Source organism: Gracilinanus agilis, chromosome 5 (assembly GCF_016433145.1).
Source record: "Gracilinanus agilis isolate LMUSP501 chromosome 5, AgileGrace, whole genome shotgun sequence".
Taxonomy (NCBI): Eukaryota; Metazoa; Chordata; class Mammalia; order Didelphimorphia; family Didelphidae; genus Gracilinanus; species Gracilinanus agilis.
In genome coordinates, this window is record NC_058134.1 from 283,653,869 (window position 1) to 283,666,778 (window position 12,910).

At 47.2% G+C, this 12,910-nt stretch overlaps 2 protein-coding genes across 2 annotated transcripts in view; one reads left to right on the forward strand and one right to left on the reverse strand.

Annotated features, from left to right (window-relative positions):
• The window catches only part of MMP19 (matrix metallopeptidase 19), an 11,347-nt gene extending 4,747 nt beyond the window's left edge, over nucleotides 1-6,600 (forward strand). Inside the window, exons 5-9 of the mRNA XM_044677710.1 lie at nucleotides 1,547-1,792; nucleotides 2,259-2,402; nucleotides 2,957-3,121; nucleotides 4,315-4,442; nucleotides 4,886-6,600. Coding sequence (XP_044533645.1) covers nucleotides 1,547-1,792; nucleotides 2,259-2,402; nucleotides 2,957-3,121; nucleotides 4,315-4,442; nucleotides 4,886-5,260 — 1,058 coding nt within the window. The 3' untranslated portion in view covers nucleotides 5,261-6,600. The remainder of the gene's footprint in view (nucleotides 1-1,546; nucleotides 1,793-2,258; nucleotides 2,403-2,956; nucleotides 3,122-4,314; nucleotides 4,443-4,885) is intronic.
• A 1,264-nt stretch (nucleotides 6,601-7,864) lies between these two features.
• Nucleotides 7,865-12,705, reverse strand: LOC123248957 (transmembrane protein 198-like). Its single transcript, XM_044677878.1, has 5 exons — nucleotides 12,550-12,705; nucleotides 11,183-11,395; nucleotides 9,747-10,328; nucleotides 9,116-9,270; nucleotides 7,865-9,016 (listed from the first exon to the last, which is right to left on the reverse strand). The coding sequence occupies exons 2-5, from the start codon at nucleotides 11,355-11,357 to the stop codon at nucleotides 8,879-8,881; spliced, it is 1,050 nt and encodes a 349-aa protein (XP_044533813.1). The 5' UTR covers nucleotides 11,358-11,395; nucleotides 12,550-12,705; the 3' UTR covers nucleotides 7,865-8,878.
• Nucleotides 12,706-12,910: the final 205 nt, after the last annotated feature.

Consider the following 12,910-nt stretch of genomic DNA (forward strand, 5'->3'; position numbering starts at 1 on the left):
TCTGTCTGACTGTCTCTCTCTCTCTCTCTCTCTCTCTCTCTCTCTCTCTCTCTCTCTCTCTCTCTCTCTCTCTCTGTTTGTCTCTGTCTGTTTCTCTGTCTTGTTCTCCTCCTCTGACTGATCTGCTCAGTCTCCTTGGCTGGACTTAGCTCACCACCCCTCACTATGGGTGTTCTAAGAGCTGTCCTAGGCTCCCTGTCTCTTCTCTCTGTATTCTCAGTGGGTGACCTCATCAGTTTAACAGTAACTCCTAGATCAATAGATTCAGCTTTAGTCTCTTTCTTGAGTTTCAGTCCCTTATCACCAATTACCTATTGGACATTTCAAACTGTATATCCTGGAAGTATCAAACTGAACATATCCAAGACAAAACTCATTATCTTTCCCCTCAAACATGCCTCTCTTCCAAGCTTCTCAGTTTTTGCCAAATGTACCATAAAAATAACGGTTAGAATTTATGCATTTTACAAATATTACCTATTTATAGCCTTATAACACCCTAGGGCAGTGATGGGCAAACTACGGCCCGAGGGCCAGATTTGGGCCCCCTGAAACGTTCTATCTGGCTGCACTACATTATTCCTGATCTGATGAATACAAGGAGTAGGATACAATACAATGAAACTTCGAAAGTTTTGCCTTAGAAACAGACTGACGGAGGAGCATTTCCTTTCCTTTGGCCCCCTCTTTAAAAAGTTTGTCCATCACTGACCTAGGGGATAGCTGCTATTATTATATCCATTTTATAGGTGATGAAACTGAGGCACATGGAGATGAAATGACTTGTCTAGAGTCACACAATCCAGGCTACATTTGAACTCAGAACTAGCACTCTATCCATCATTCTACCTAGCTGACTAGTTCTTCCAGCCTCTTATAACCCCAATGCATAGCCCAGGGACTGACACATAGTAGGCATGTAATCAATGCTTACTGATTGATTATTCTTCCCCAGACACAGGATATCACTAGATTTGGAATCAGAAGATCTGGGCTTCGACATTGGTTTTGCCATGTCCTATCTATTGGGACATATAGATGCTAAATGGCATGGGGTACTGAGTGTTGAACCTTGAGTCAGAAGATCCGAGTTAAAATATGACCTCACCTATTGGTTTTATGACTCTGGACACATCATTTCTATTTGCCTCAGTTTCATCAACTGTAAAATGGGGATGGTAACAGCACCTTACCTCCCAGGTTTGCCATGACGATCTGAGATAATATCTGCAAAGCTTTTAATGCTGTGCCAAGAAAATAGGAGGAATTATATAAATATTCCCTATGACCTGGGCTGATTTGGATGCTCAATTTCTATAAAAATGAAGAGCCTGAACTTGAAGGTTCTAAGATCCTTTCCAACTTGGGACCTTTTATCCCTCCCAAAAATATACTTCTGAGGTTTAGGATGTGGATGGCAATCAGAAAGACAAGAGTGAATCCAGGATTAGGCAGAGAAGATCTTGAAGGGATGGGAAAGAGAATAGAGTGATTGGAAGACGGTTGTACGTTCAAAGTCAACAGATTCTAAATTTCCTGTTCCCAGGGAATGTCCTGGCCCATGCTGACATCCCTGAACTGGGCAGTGTACACTTTGATGAATCGGAGACATGGACAGAGGCAACCAAAATGGGGGTGAATCTTCGCATCATTGCAGCCCATGAGCTGGGCCATGCACTAGGGCTGGGCCATTCTAGATACCCACAGGCTCTCATGGCACCTGTTTATTCTGGCTTCCGACCCTACTTCCAGCTTCACTCTGATGATGTGGCAGGGATCCAGGCCCTTTATGGTAAGTGGAACCTCCCCCCAACAGCCCCACCATTGGCTTCCCCAATTCTCCTACTTCAGTGAATATACTGGTTACCTTCTTTCCTCTAGTCACCTTTGCTTTTATGCTGAGATAGTTCTAGGAGTGAAATACTCCACCTCCTTCTTACTCAATCAGAAATCTCCCATCTTTGGCTTTAACCTCTCTCCATCTGGCTGTAGACCTTGGCCCAGTGCCCTCAATTCCCTTCATTGGGAATAGAGAATACTCTGGTCACTTTATTCTTCTCCATCTTCTGGCACCCCCAAAACCTTAAAACATCTTTTGTGGATGCCTCCACTGGGAGCCAAGAGAGACTTTTTTTTTCTTTCTCCAGGACCTGGAAGCAAGTGGTGGGGAGAGAATACTGGGGAGCTTTGGGCATTTATTTCATGTGTGGTGTCCCAAACACCTTCCCTCAGGGCCTCAGAGTGTCTTTAACTTGCAGGCAAGAGGACCCCTCCTCAGAGTAAAGAGGAAGAAGAGGAAATGGAGGAGGAAGGGAATGGAGTTTCCATTGTAACTCCCAGGCCCACGCTACCTAGAGCTGTGCCTGACCCTTGTAGTGGAGAGCTGGATGCCATAATGCTAGGTAAGTTCCTTCCTTTCAGGGTGGAGTTCAGGAAGATGGTCCAGGCTGTCTATCTCTAAGGACTGGGAAAGTGGGAATGACTCAGTGCTACCATGAAAGGGAGAACTCAGGACCTCTAGAATGCACACTTGTTGGGGGGTGTCGGAGAAGGGAGTGACTTGTGATCTCATCGGTGGAGGGGACTTCTAGTGTGAAAATGCCTTTTGCCACTATAGATCTGCACTTCCACCATAACTTATTGTCCTGGTGAGTGGCCCAGACTTGGTTGAAATGACTTGCCAAGTGTGTGTGTCTGAGGCCAGCCTGGGTTTCACCAGGGTCCAGGTCTTCCTGGCTTTCCATTACCCTACGGGCTGCTGTTCCCATTGGATATAGGAGAGAGACAGAGACAGAGAGAGAGACAGAGACAAGGCAGAGATAGGCATAGACAAAGACAGAGAGAGGAGGGAGAGAGACAGAGAGGGAAGGAGGGAGAGAGACAGAAACAGAGACAGAGAGCATGTAGGAAGCGGGGAGCTTGGACTCCTTTTTAATTTCCCTCCATTCTTCTCCAGGTCCTCATGGAAAGACATATGCCTTCAAAGGAGATTATGTATGGACAGTTACAGGCTCCAGACTGGGGCCCCTTTCCCATGTGGGGACCTTATGGAGTGGGCTCCCAGGAAACCTAGATGCAGCCGTCTACTCTCCTCGTACAAAATGGATCCACTTCTTTAAGGGTGAGGGGGATAGAGAGGCTTAAAGAAAAGGATCAAATGTAATCTGTGTTAAGAGGATAAAGATAAAGATTAAGGGATTTGAGTTTTTTCGGGGTCTAAATCCATGATTTTCTTGATGTAGGGAACTCCCAATATGGAAAACTCCTTCCAATGATATTGATTAGCACCTCACCTATAATTTATAGCTATAGTCTTAAAGAGTTACCAGGGATGCAAAATGTCAGAAAACAATTATTAAAATTATATCTACTCGTAATCTGGAAAAAAACCCTAAAATAAACAAAACAATTAAAAAAGAGTTACCAGAGAGGCACTGAAAAGGTTAGTGGCTTATCATGATCACATTACCAGTATGTGTCAGAATTAGGACTTGAACTCAGAGCCTAGTACTCTATCTGAGCCTCTGGAAAAAGATAGAAGGAGAAACTTTAAAAAAAAATTGATAATTAATTTAATTTAGAATGTTTTTTCATGGTTACAAGATTCATGTTCTTTCCTACCCCTCCCTCTAATCCCCCTCCCGACGCTGTAGCTGACACTCAATTTTACTGGGTTTTATGTGTGTCATGGATCAAGACCTATTTCCATATTATTAATATTTGCACTAAGGTGATCGTTTAGATTCTGCATTCCCAATCATATCTCCATCAACCCATGTGATCGAGCAGTTGTTTTTCTTCTGTGTTTCTACTCCCACAGTTCTTCCTCTGAATGTGGATAGTGTTATTTCTTATAAGTCCCTCAGAGTTGTCCTGGATCACTGTATTGCTGCTAGTAGAGAAGTCCATTACATTTGATTGTGCCACAGTATATCCAACTCTGTGTATAAGGTTCTCCTAGTTCTGCTCCTTTCACTTTGCATCAGTTCCTGGAGTTCCAGTTCACATGGAATTCCTCCAGTTCATTATTCCTTTGATCACAGTAGTATTCCATCACCAACAGATACCACAATTTGTTCAGCCATTCCCCAATAGAAGGGCATCCCCTCATTTTCCAATTTTTTGCCACCACAAAGAATGTGGCTATAAATATTTTTGTACAAGTGTTTTTCCTTATGATCTCTTTGAGGTATAAACAAAGCAGTGATATGGCTGGATCAAAGGGCAGTTTTTTAAAACAGAAAGGAGAAACTTTTGAAAGGAAAGGATAAGGATATAGATCTTACTTTTCTTCTCTCTCCCTAATACTTTTAGGTAATTTGATCTGGCGCTATGTGGGTTTCAAATTGGTCCCTGGCTTCCCGAAGAAGCTAAACCAGGTGGGGCCCAACTTGGATGCAGCTCTGTATTGGCCCCTCAACCAGAAAATCTTCCTCTTCAAGGTACAAAATCTTTAAAAGGGAAGGACTGTTTTTCCTTTAGGGCAGTGCCTTATATCTTGCACAGAAGTGGCATTCCCTTTGGTGGTGGTGGTGGTGGTGAAGATGTCCTTTTCCTTTTCCTTTTTTAAAACTTTACCTTCTATTTTAGTATCAATTCTAAGAGAGAAGAATGTCAAGAGTTAGGCAGTCAGGGTTAAGTGACTTGCCCAGGATCACACAGCTAAGAAATATCTGAGACTTGATTTGAATCTAAGTGCTACTGATTCTAGGAATGTTTCTCTATACACTGTGCTACCTAGCTGCTCTAGGAAGTCCCTTTTAATTGTAAAGAGGAAGAAAGGCTTCTTAAAGGGAAAGGCTGCTGCTTTGGAAGGTAAGAACAACAATGGGCTTTGTAGGATATGCTTAACACCTTTTTTTTTTTCCCCCTCTTTTATCCCCAGGGTTCTGGGTATTGGCAGTGGGATGAGCTGGCAGTGAATGACTTCAGCCGTTATCCAAAGCCAATAGGAAAGCTGTTCACTGGGGTGCCAGATAAGCCCTCTGCCACCTTGAGCTGGCAGGATGGCAAAGTCTACTTCTTTAAGGGCAAAAAGTACTGGCGACTGAACCAGCAGCTTCGAGTGGAGAAAGGATTCCCCAAGGACACTGCCCAGAACTGGATGCATTGTCTCCTCCCAACCACAGGCATCCCAGCATCAACTACTAGCTCCATCCCAAGAACTGTCCAAGACTTAGCCATCAACAGGACCACTTCCTTCTCAGCTCCAGATATATCTTCTTCATTCTTTTCCAATACCACTCTTGTTCAGGACTAGGAATTGATCCCATTCTTCAGATCCTGGATACCCTAACCCTGAAGGACAGTCCCACCAGCTTTGGGCAACATAAAGATGAATCCTGGGCTCATCTTTCCACTCTACGCAAGGGCACTTCCCCTGAGCTACAGACATTCCTTGTCCTCATGCATTCAGCCCTTCTAGATCTTGGCCACCATATCTCCCCTGCCTTGGCAGTGCTCCCCTTTCCTTTGTACCAAACATCAAGGACTCCCTGGCTGCCCATACATCATCTCCCTCATTTTGGACAGCATCATCAGCTTCAGGACCTAAGGGCAGCTCTGTGTGTCTGGGGCCATCTCCATTGTCAACTGTTGCATGTACTACAAAGTGTATCAGTCGGGATCTGTCTGGAGGCTAACCAGGACAAACGATGTTTAGAACTTAGTGTGGTTAGGTTCTCCTTGTAGTTCTTACTCTATTCAATGAAGTTCAAATGGGGCATCCCTAAAGAATCTGGGGATAAGGGAAAAAATGTCATCCTCTGAAACTGAAGTAAGAGTCAGTAGCCGAACAATGAAACAACCCTCCCTGGTGATAGGGTCAAAGGGATGTTACGGTCTGCCCCAGTGAGAAAAGAGCCATGAATAAATGTTGAGGTCTGACCCAGGGAGAAAGAAGTCACAAATAAATCTCACAGAGAGACACTGCTGTGTTCTTCACTGTGTTCCTGTTCATTCTTCAGCATTCGGACCCTAACAAGCCCAGAGCCGGCACCCTGGGAGATGCAAACCTCTTCCTCATCACTGCATCTTGCATTTCTCTCATGCACTGATCATCTGCTTATTTATAAAAATGACTTGAGAATGTCTTCTCATCACACAAGATTGTAAGCCCCTGGAGGGCAAGGACCAAGTTTTATTTATCTTTTTAACTACCCAAGCACCTAACGGTGCGCTTTCCAAAGTAGATGGTTAACATGTTTGTTGAATTAATAAAAGAAGGAAATCAGATCAAGCATTTATGAAACACTAGGTGCTGGGCTAAGGAAGATGGGAATGTGAAAATGGGCTATTAATGTGAGGGGTTCTCCAGAAACTAGATGCCGATCTCAAGGGTAAGAAAGCTAAGATCTACTTTACTGGATCCCAAAAGATCCAGGATAAAGTTGTCTAACAGAATTTGTCAGTGTCTCTGATTCTAATGATTGCTTCCAGATATTTAGAAATATAGAGAAGTATAATGGGGGGGGGCGGGCAATTTATCAGGCTTCCCTTGTTTGATGAAAACATCCCATAAGAGTATGAATTCTCGGGGGCAGCTGGGTAGCTCAGTGGAGTGAGAGTCAGGCCTAGAGACAGGAGGTCCTAGGTTCAAACCCGGCCTCAGCCACTTCCCAGCTGTGTGACCCTGGGCAAGTCACTTGACCCCCATTGCCCACTCTTACCAATCTTCCACCTATGAGACAATACACCGAAGTACAAGGGTTTAAAAAAAAAAAAAAAGAGTATGAATTCTTTGCCATGTCTCTGTATTTATCAAACAACCCTTTGATCCTTTAATTTGGTTCTCAGGTGAGAATGCCTGTGATTGGCCCTGAGATCTAGCTGGATATATTTCCATATTTCCTATTACCAATAAATTGGTATCCATGTTAATAATTCAGGTCATGTGATTTGTTAGACTGAACAAATTCCTCAGAGCTCAGTGTTTCTGGGTGACTTTTTGCAACCAATAATATTATTACTAAACATTTAAAAAATATTGAATGTCTATTTTCAGTTTTTTTTCTTTCTTTCTAAATAAATCCTTACCTTCTGTCTTAGTATTGATTCTAAGCGAAGAGTGGCAAAGACTAGGTAACTGGGGTTAAATGACTTGCCCAGAGTGACTCATTTAGGAAGTGTCAAGAGGCCTGATTTGAACCCAGCAGATTGTTTTTTTCCCCCCTAAACGCTTACCTTTTGTCTTAGTATCTATTCTAAAACAGAATGGTGGCAAGGGGTAGGCAATCTGGGTTAAGTGATTTGTCCAGGGTCACACAGGTAGGAAGTATCTGAGATTACATCTGAACTCAGATCCTTCTGACTAGGCTTTATCCACTATGCTACCTAGCTGCTCCCCAGATTTTGTTTTAAGGAGGTTTCTTTCCCCAGAGAATTTAATAGATTTTAGGCAAGGAGGGGGATGCTTCAAAAAGTTAAGATAAAAGTGGAAACATCCAATTAATCAAAAATCTGAAAAAACTATTCTCTTAGCAAAAAGGTCTGCTAGAATGGAATTCCTGAGTCTACAGAGTTAAAGATCTAGGATCTAAACTTCCTAGTTTCCTACAAGGCTTCTCCCAGAGATCCTGCCTGGTCTTACCTGTGACAGGCCAGTCTGGCGGTGTGAACACTGGGCATCTCACCTGTCCTCGGAGTGCCCCAGGAAAGGCTGTCTCTCATTAATATGTGGGTTGTATTAGGGGACAGAATACCTTACACAGATAAGATCTCACATCTAGGGGGAGGGATTGTTTTTTCCTTTGGGGTAGTGCTCTTGTCTTGCACATAACTGGCATTTAGTAAATCTTTGCTGAAGTGGATTGGAAATGATTCTCGAAAGGGGAGAAAGAGGCAAGGGAGGGTCCAGAGCACCTGGTTTCATCTTCAATGCCATTTTATTTACATACCATCCACATCTCTCCTCCCTCTCCCCTGACACTCATTTGTATGCTTTTATGCCTGTGAGGAGAGGTTCTGGACATGGGAAGAGGGCTGGGTATATTAGGCCAGGGTTAGTGGCTGGAGTGAAGGCGTAGTTAGAAGGTTAGTGTCCCCTACAGAGAAGTCTCCCATGTTGCCTTCCTTCCGCTCCCTGCAGCTCTCCCCAGAGCTGCCCTCTTCTCTTCGACACAAGGAGCCAGCAAGAGGCAGAGCCTGGGTGGACCAGTGCCCCAGCATACACCATTAGCCTGAGAGGATTGGGAAGGAGGGAAGCACCAGGGAGGACAGAGCCACCCAATGAGGTAGGAATGGGGCTCAGGCACTGGAGGTGTGTGGGAGAAAAGAATACTGAGGGTCATCATCCCCTACTCCCTTTCATTACCTGGGACTTGAGGAAGGAAGGGCATCCCAACCAGATCCTTCCCCTTCTCCCCAGAAAGGAGTGATAATGGTCTTTAGAAGTTCCCTGATTTTCTGTAGGATCTTCAAAAATCCTAACCCCACTTTTCCATTGTGAGGCATAGGATCTGAGTGGTACAAGACAAGGTTGTGTGGTCAAGGGGAGAAGGGGCCTTTCAGGTTTGGGATCACAGTTGGGCAGTGGTGCTGAGTTTTAGGGGTGACAGAGAATTCCAGAAATATGAGGCTATCTCTGTAGCTTGAGCAGAGGTGAAAATTCAGTTCTTCCGCCCCCTTCCTCCTTCAATCTTCCTCCAGCTGTCCCCAGCTCCACCCTGGCACATTCTCCCACAGGGCTGGGCTAGACTACATTTCATGCCCTCTCCAGCCACCCCCAGACTAACAGCTGGAGGGGGAAAGAGGGAATGTATGTTTTTATGAAGGTTAATGGGTGGAAAATTCTATCTCTTCTGCCCAAGCATTGCCCACCTGGTACTCTGACCCTTCTCTCTAAGGCACAGATGTGTGTGTGGGGTAAGTGGATACAGTCTCAAGTTTGGTTGGAGTGAGGGGGGGTGGTGAGGGGCGCAGTGGAACCACAGTCAGAATCTAGGTCCAGGATGGCATGAGGGGGAGTACCCAGAGTGCGTGGCCCCAGCTGTCGATCCCGGAGACTCTGGAGATAACTCTGTAGGGCAAGTAAGATCGGGAAGAAAAGGGAGAAAACGGCTGAGGTCAGAAGTCCTGGCTCTCCCCATTTGTCCTCTGGCCTGCCCTGCCCACTTACTGGTGCCAGGCTGTCAGCTGGGCTCCGGGCTCGGTGTGAGACCTGGCGATGGTAGCTGCCCTCACTAGCTGCCACCCCAGAATTCTGCTGCCACTTGGCCTCCTGCTGGCGGATCCGAAGGAGCTGGAGACCCTTCAGTCGATGGCCGGAGACTCCTTTGGAGGAAATGGAGACCAAATTGAGCCCTTCTCCAAGTCTGCTCTTTCCCTGCCCTCCCTCCCCAACCCCAGCACTTCAGGGAGATCCCACTTCACTTCTATACCAGTAGAACCTGCACCCACTTTCCCCTGGAGATTCCATTCCTTCCTTGGAGGTTTCTCCTGTATGTTCCCTCTATTCTGTCATCTTCTATTACTTCCTATCAAGTGTTTTCATATTGGATAATCCCCTAATAATGATGCCACTCACTTTCCACACTCCCACTTGCTACCAAGCATTAATTAACAACTGCCATTTTTCCCTTTGATGACTCTTGGAAGCTGCCTCTGCCAAGTCAGATAAGCCCACCCTTCCTCCCCAAGTATATGTATTTATTTCCTCCCCTTCCCCACACCAGCATTCGAAGTCAGGAATGAGGGAGAGGATGAGAATGGGGAGATGGGGGGGGTTCAGTATCAAGATTTGAACTCACCATCATTATGGCCTCTGTGTCCCTCAGCTGTGAGTCTCCACTGAGCAAGGGCCCCAAGTGCCCCCAAGGCAGGCCAGGCACCCAGCAGGGCCCAGCTGTACCAGCAGAGGGGGGGCAGGGCAGGCAATGCCTGAAGCCGCTGACCCAGTCGCCCGCCTAGTGCCAGGCCCTCCAGGAAGTAGTCAGCACAGCCCACCAGTACAGCTGCCCCCAGCAGGGCTGTGCCTAACATGGTGAAAGGTCGGGGCCATCGCAGGGTAAGGAGGGCACCTAGAAGTGCCAGTCCCACCAGGCCCCCTGTTGGCACCCAGGCTGAGGGTGGTTGATAGATGGGTTCCGTACCTAGTAGGGCACCTGCTCCCAGGGTCAGGCCAAGCAGGAGGCCCGTCAGGAAGAGCCCCACACTTCGGACCAGCATTGTGACCAGCCCACAGAGGAGGCCAATGCCCAGCGCGATACCTGCGCTCACCTCCAGGCTCAGCTGTGTCTCTAGCACCCGTTCCTTATGGCATAGCAAGAAGATTACCAGGGCTCCTGAAAGTAGCCCAGACAGGAACATCACTGCCTTGAAGCATCGGTAACCTGCGATGGGGATGGGGAGATGGACACCAGGTATTAGAGAGGGCATTTAGAAGTAAAAGAGTGGTGATATGAGGAAGGAAGGAGAGGCATTCTAGGGATAAGGGCTGCAAGGAGGAGATATGGGGGTAAATTGATGTAAGTGTAGTCAGAGGAAAGGCTCATGTGTTGGAGAAGAGAGTATTGGGTAAAAGGGGCAAAGATGTTGGGAGCCTCCTTGAGGGGAGTGGGCATAAGGGGAAGAATTGGGGAGGGGAGTTGAATGATCTCAAAAGAAGGTCCTCTCTCCTAGAAGACAGTAAAGGGAGTTCCATTTAGTGAGGAAGGCAAGAAGCAACGGATGTCAAAAATGGATAATAGCCAGAAGGTCAAGAAATATTGGGATGGGGGGGCAGCTGGGTAGCTCAGTGGTTTGAGAGTCAGGCCTAAAGATGAGAGGTCCTAGGTTCAAATCTGGCCTCAGACACCTCCCAGCCGTGTGACCCTGGGCAAGTCACTTGACCCCCATTGCCCACCCTTATCACTCTTCCACCTAGGAGCCAATACACAGAAGTTAAGGGTTTAAAAAAAAAAATATTGGGATAGGCAGAAGAATATTGTCTGGGAGGCAGAAAGGTGGGTGTGGTAGGTTACCATGGATAAGAGGGTAAGTTGGGAAAAGTCTGTAAACCTTCAATCATAAACACGAGTTCTGATTAGCATATTGCTAGGGAGCAGGAAGAGTTAAGGGGGCACCCCAATGAGGGGGGAAAGTGGGCACCACAGCAAAGAGGGAAGATAGGGTCCTGAAGGAGAGGCCAACAGATTGTGGCAGCTGTGCCTCCAGGATTGTTTTCCTTTGCCCCTGACTTCCTCACCAAAGCAGCAGTAGACGACTCCAAAGAAACAGCAGAGGGCACAGGCCAGGGCAGGAACCAGTTCAGGGTTATCTCGTGGCTCCAGGACACATTGTGGTTCAGGTGGCTCTGATAGTTGCTGGTTAAAGAGCCTGGGGTCAGAGGTCACAGTCAGGGGGGGCTGTCCCTGATCCATGGTCAAGGAGGCTGGATCATTCGAGGTTGTTGGGCAACCTATAAGGAGGAGCAGGACCTGCTCAGAAACTCTAGAGTCCTGTGAGAAGCCCCTGGGTGGCCATCAGAGGTCCCTGTGGGTTGTCCTGATATTCTCACTCTTCAACGCATTTCTCTGGAATGGGGATACCCAACTCTGTTGAGACCATTCTATTAAATAACAGAGCAAAAAAACACCATGAGGAGGCAGCTTGCTATAAATTTCCATTAGATTTGGAGTCAGAAGTTCTGGACTTGGACTTGAATTCTTCTTTGGCAACAGTGAAACAAAATCCTCTGGTAACCTTGGTCAAATCACTTTCTCTGGGACTCAGTAAATCATCTGTAAATTGGGTGGGGTAGCCTGGCTCTTTCTATCCAATTAGGCAAGATTTAGATAATCTGGAGGGGAAAGGGGAGAGGATGGATGAGGAGTAGAATTAGACCCCAACTCTTTCTCAGGGGAGGAGGTGGAGGTGGGAATAGAAAGTTATGGCCAGGAATGCTGGTTGTGGGGGAGGAGGAAACATTTTGATTAGGGTTAGGAGTCCCAGAAGCAGGTTCTGGAAGAAAGGTCCCTGTTGGAGGGTAATGGGGGTAGATGGAATAAAGAATGACTCATGGTGGAGTGGGGGGTCTGGGCATCTGTATAGCAGTGAATTAACAAGAAAAGTAGTGGGGAAAAAAGAAAAAAAGAGGAGACACAGGCAGGTACCCCGAGAAATAGGGACACAGAGAGTCAGACTTGAGCTACAGACCTCAGCTTTTTGGAGTCTTGCCTGGAGTCCGATCCTGAGACGAGTTAACAGAGAAAACAGTGCCATTGGTCTAAACTCCCTCAACCTCCTCGTTTCTTTCTGAGTGGGCATCATGCCCACTGGCATCTCATGTATTCGCACAAATCCCCTTCGACCAACTCAGCATTCCCTCTCTCCCCTTTGCCAGTACACAGTACAGGTCGATAGAGCCAGAATGCCTTGAATCGGGGCGCAGTTCAAGGAAGGTTTGCATTTGGGGGGCACTGGGTCTGGGAAAAGTGTATTCCTTCCTTGCATTTGGCCATCCAAGTATTTGCATCAGAGCCTCCAGCCTCTGCCTCCCCACCCCACCCCCCTTCTGAAGTCTGGGGCTTCCATCCCGGTGCAGGATGGGGAGGGGGGCCAACAACAACTCACCACCCAGCTTGGAGCCCGGGGGCACTTTCCTAGACCCCCAGCGGCATCTCGGCTCGGAGGAGGACGCCCATGGTGGGGTGGGCGATGGGGGAAGTCGTTCGTTTCGTAGCTCTAGAAACTCTGGCTAATAGCGCAGCCCAAGCCCTGGCAACTCAATGCAACCAGCTGAGGGGGATGGGGGGCGGAGGGGAGGGAGGAAGGAAACTGGGAACTGCGGGTGGGGGAGGGGGATAGAGTGAGTGCAAGGGGGGGTGACATCACGGGGCGGGACTAGCCAACCCCACCTCGTGGAGGGGGTGGTGGCAGGAGCCAGGAACCTCACTCCCCTAGCTTGAGTCCTGACACCAGCAACTTTGTCTAG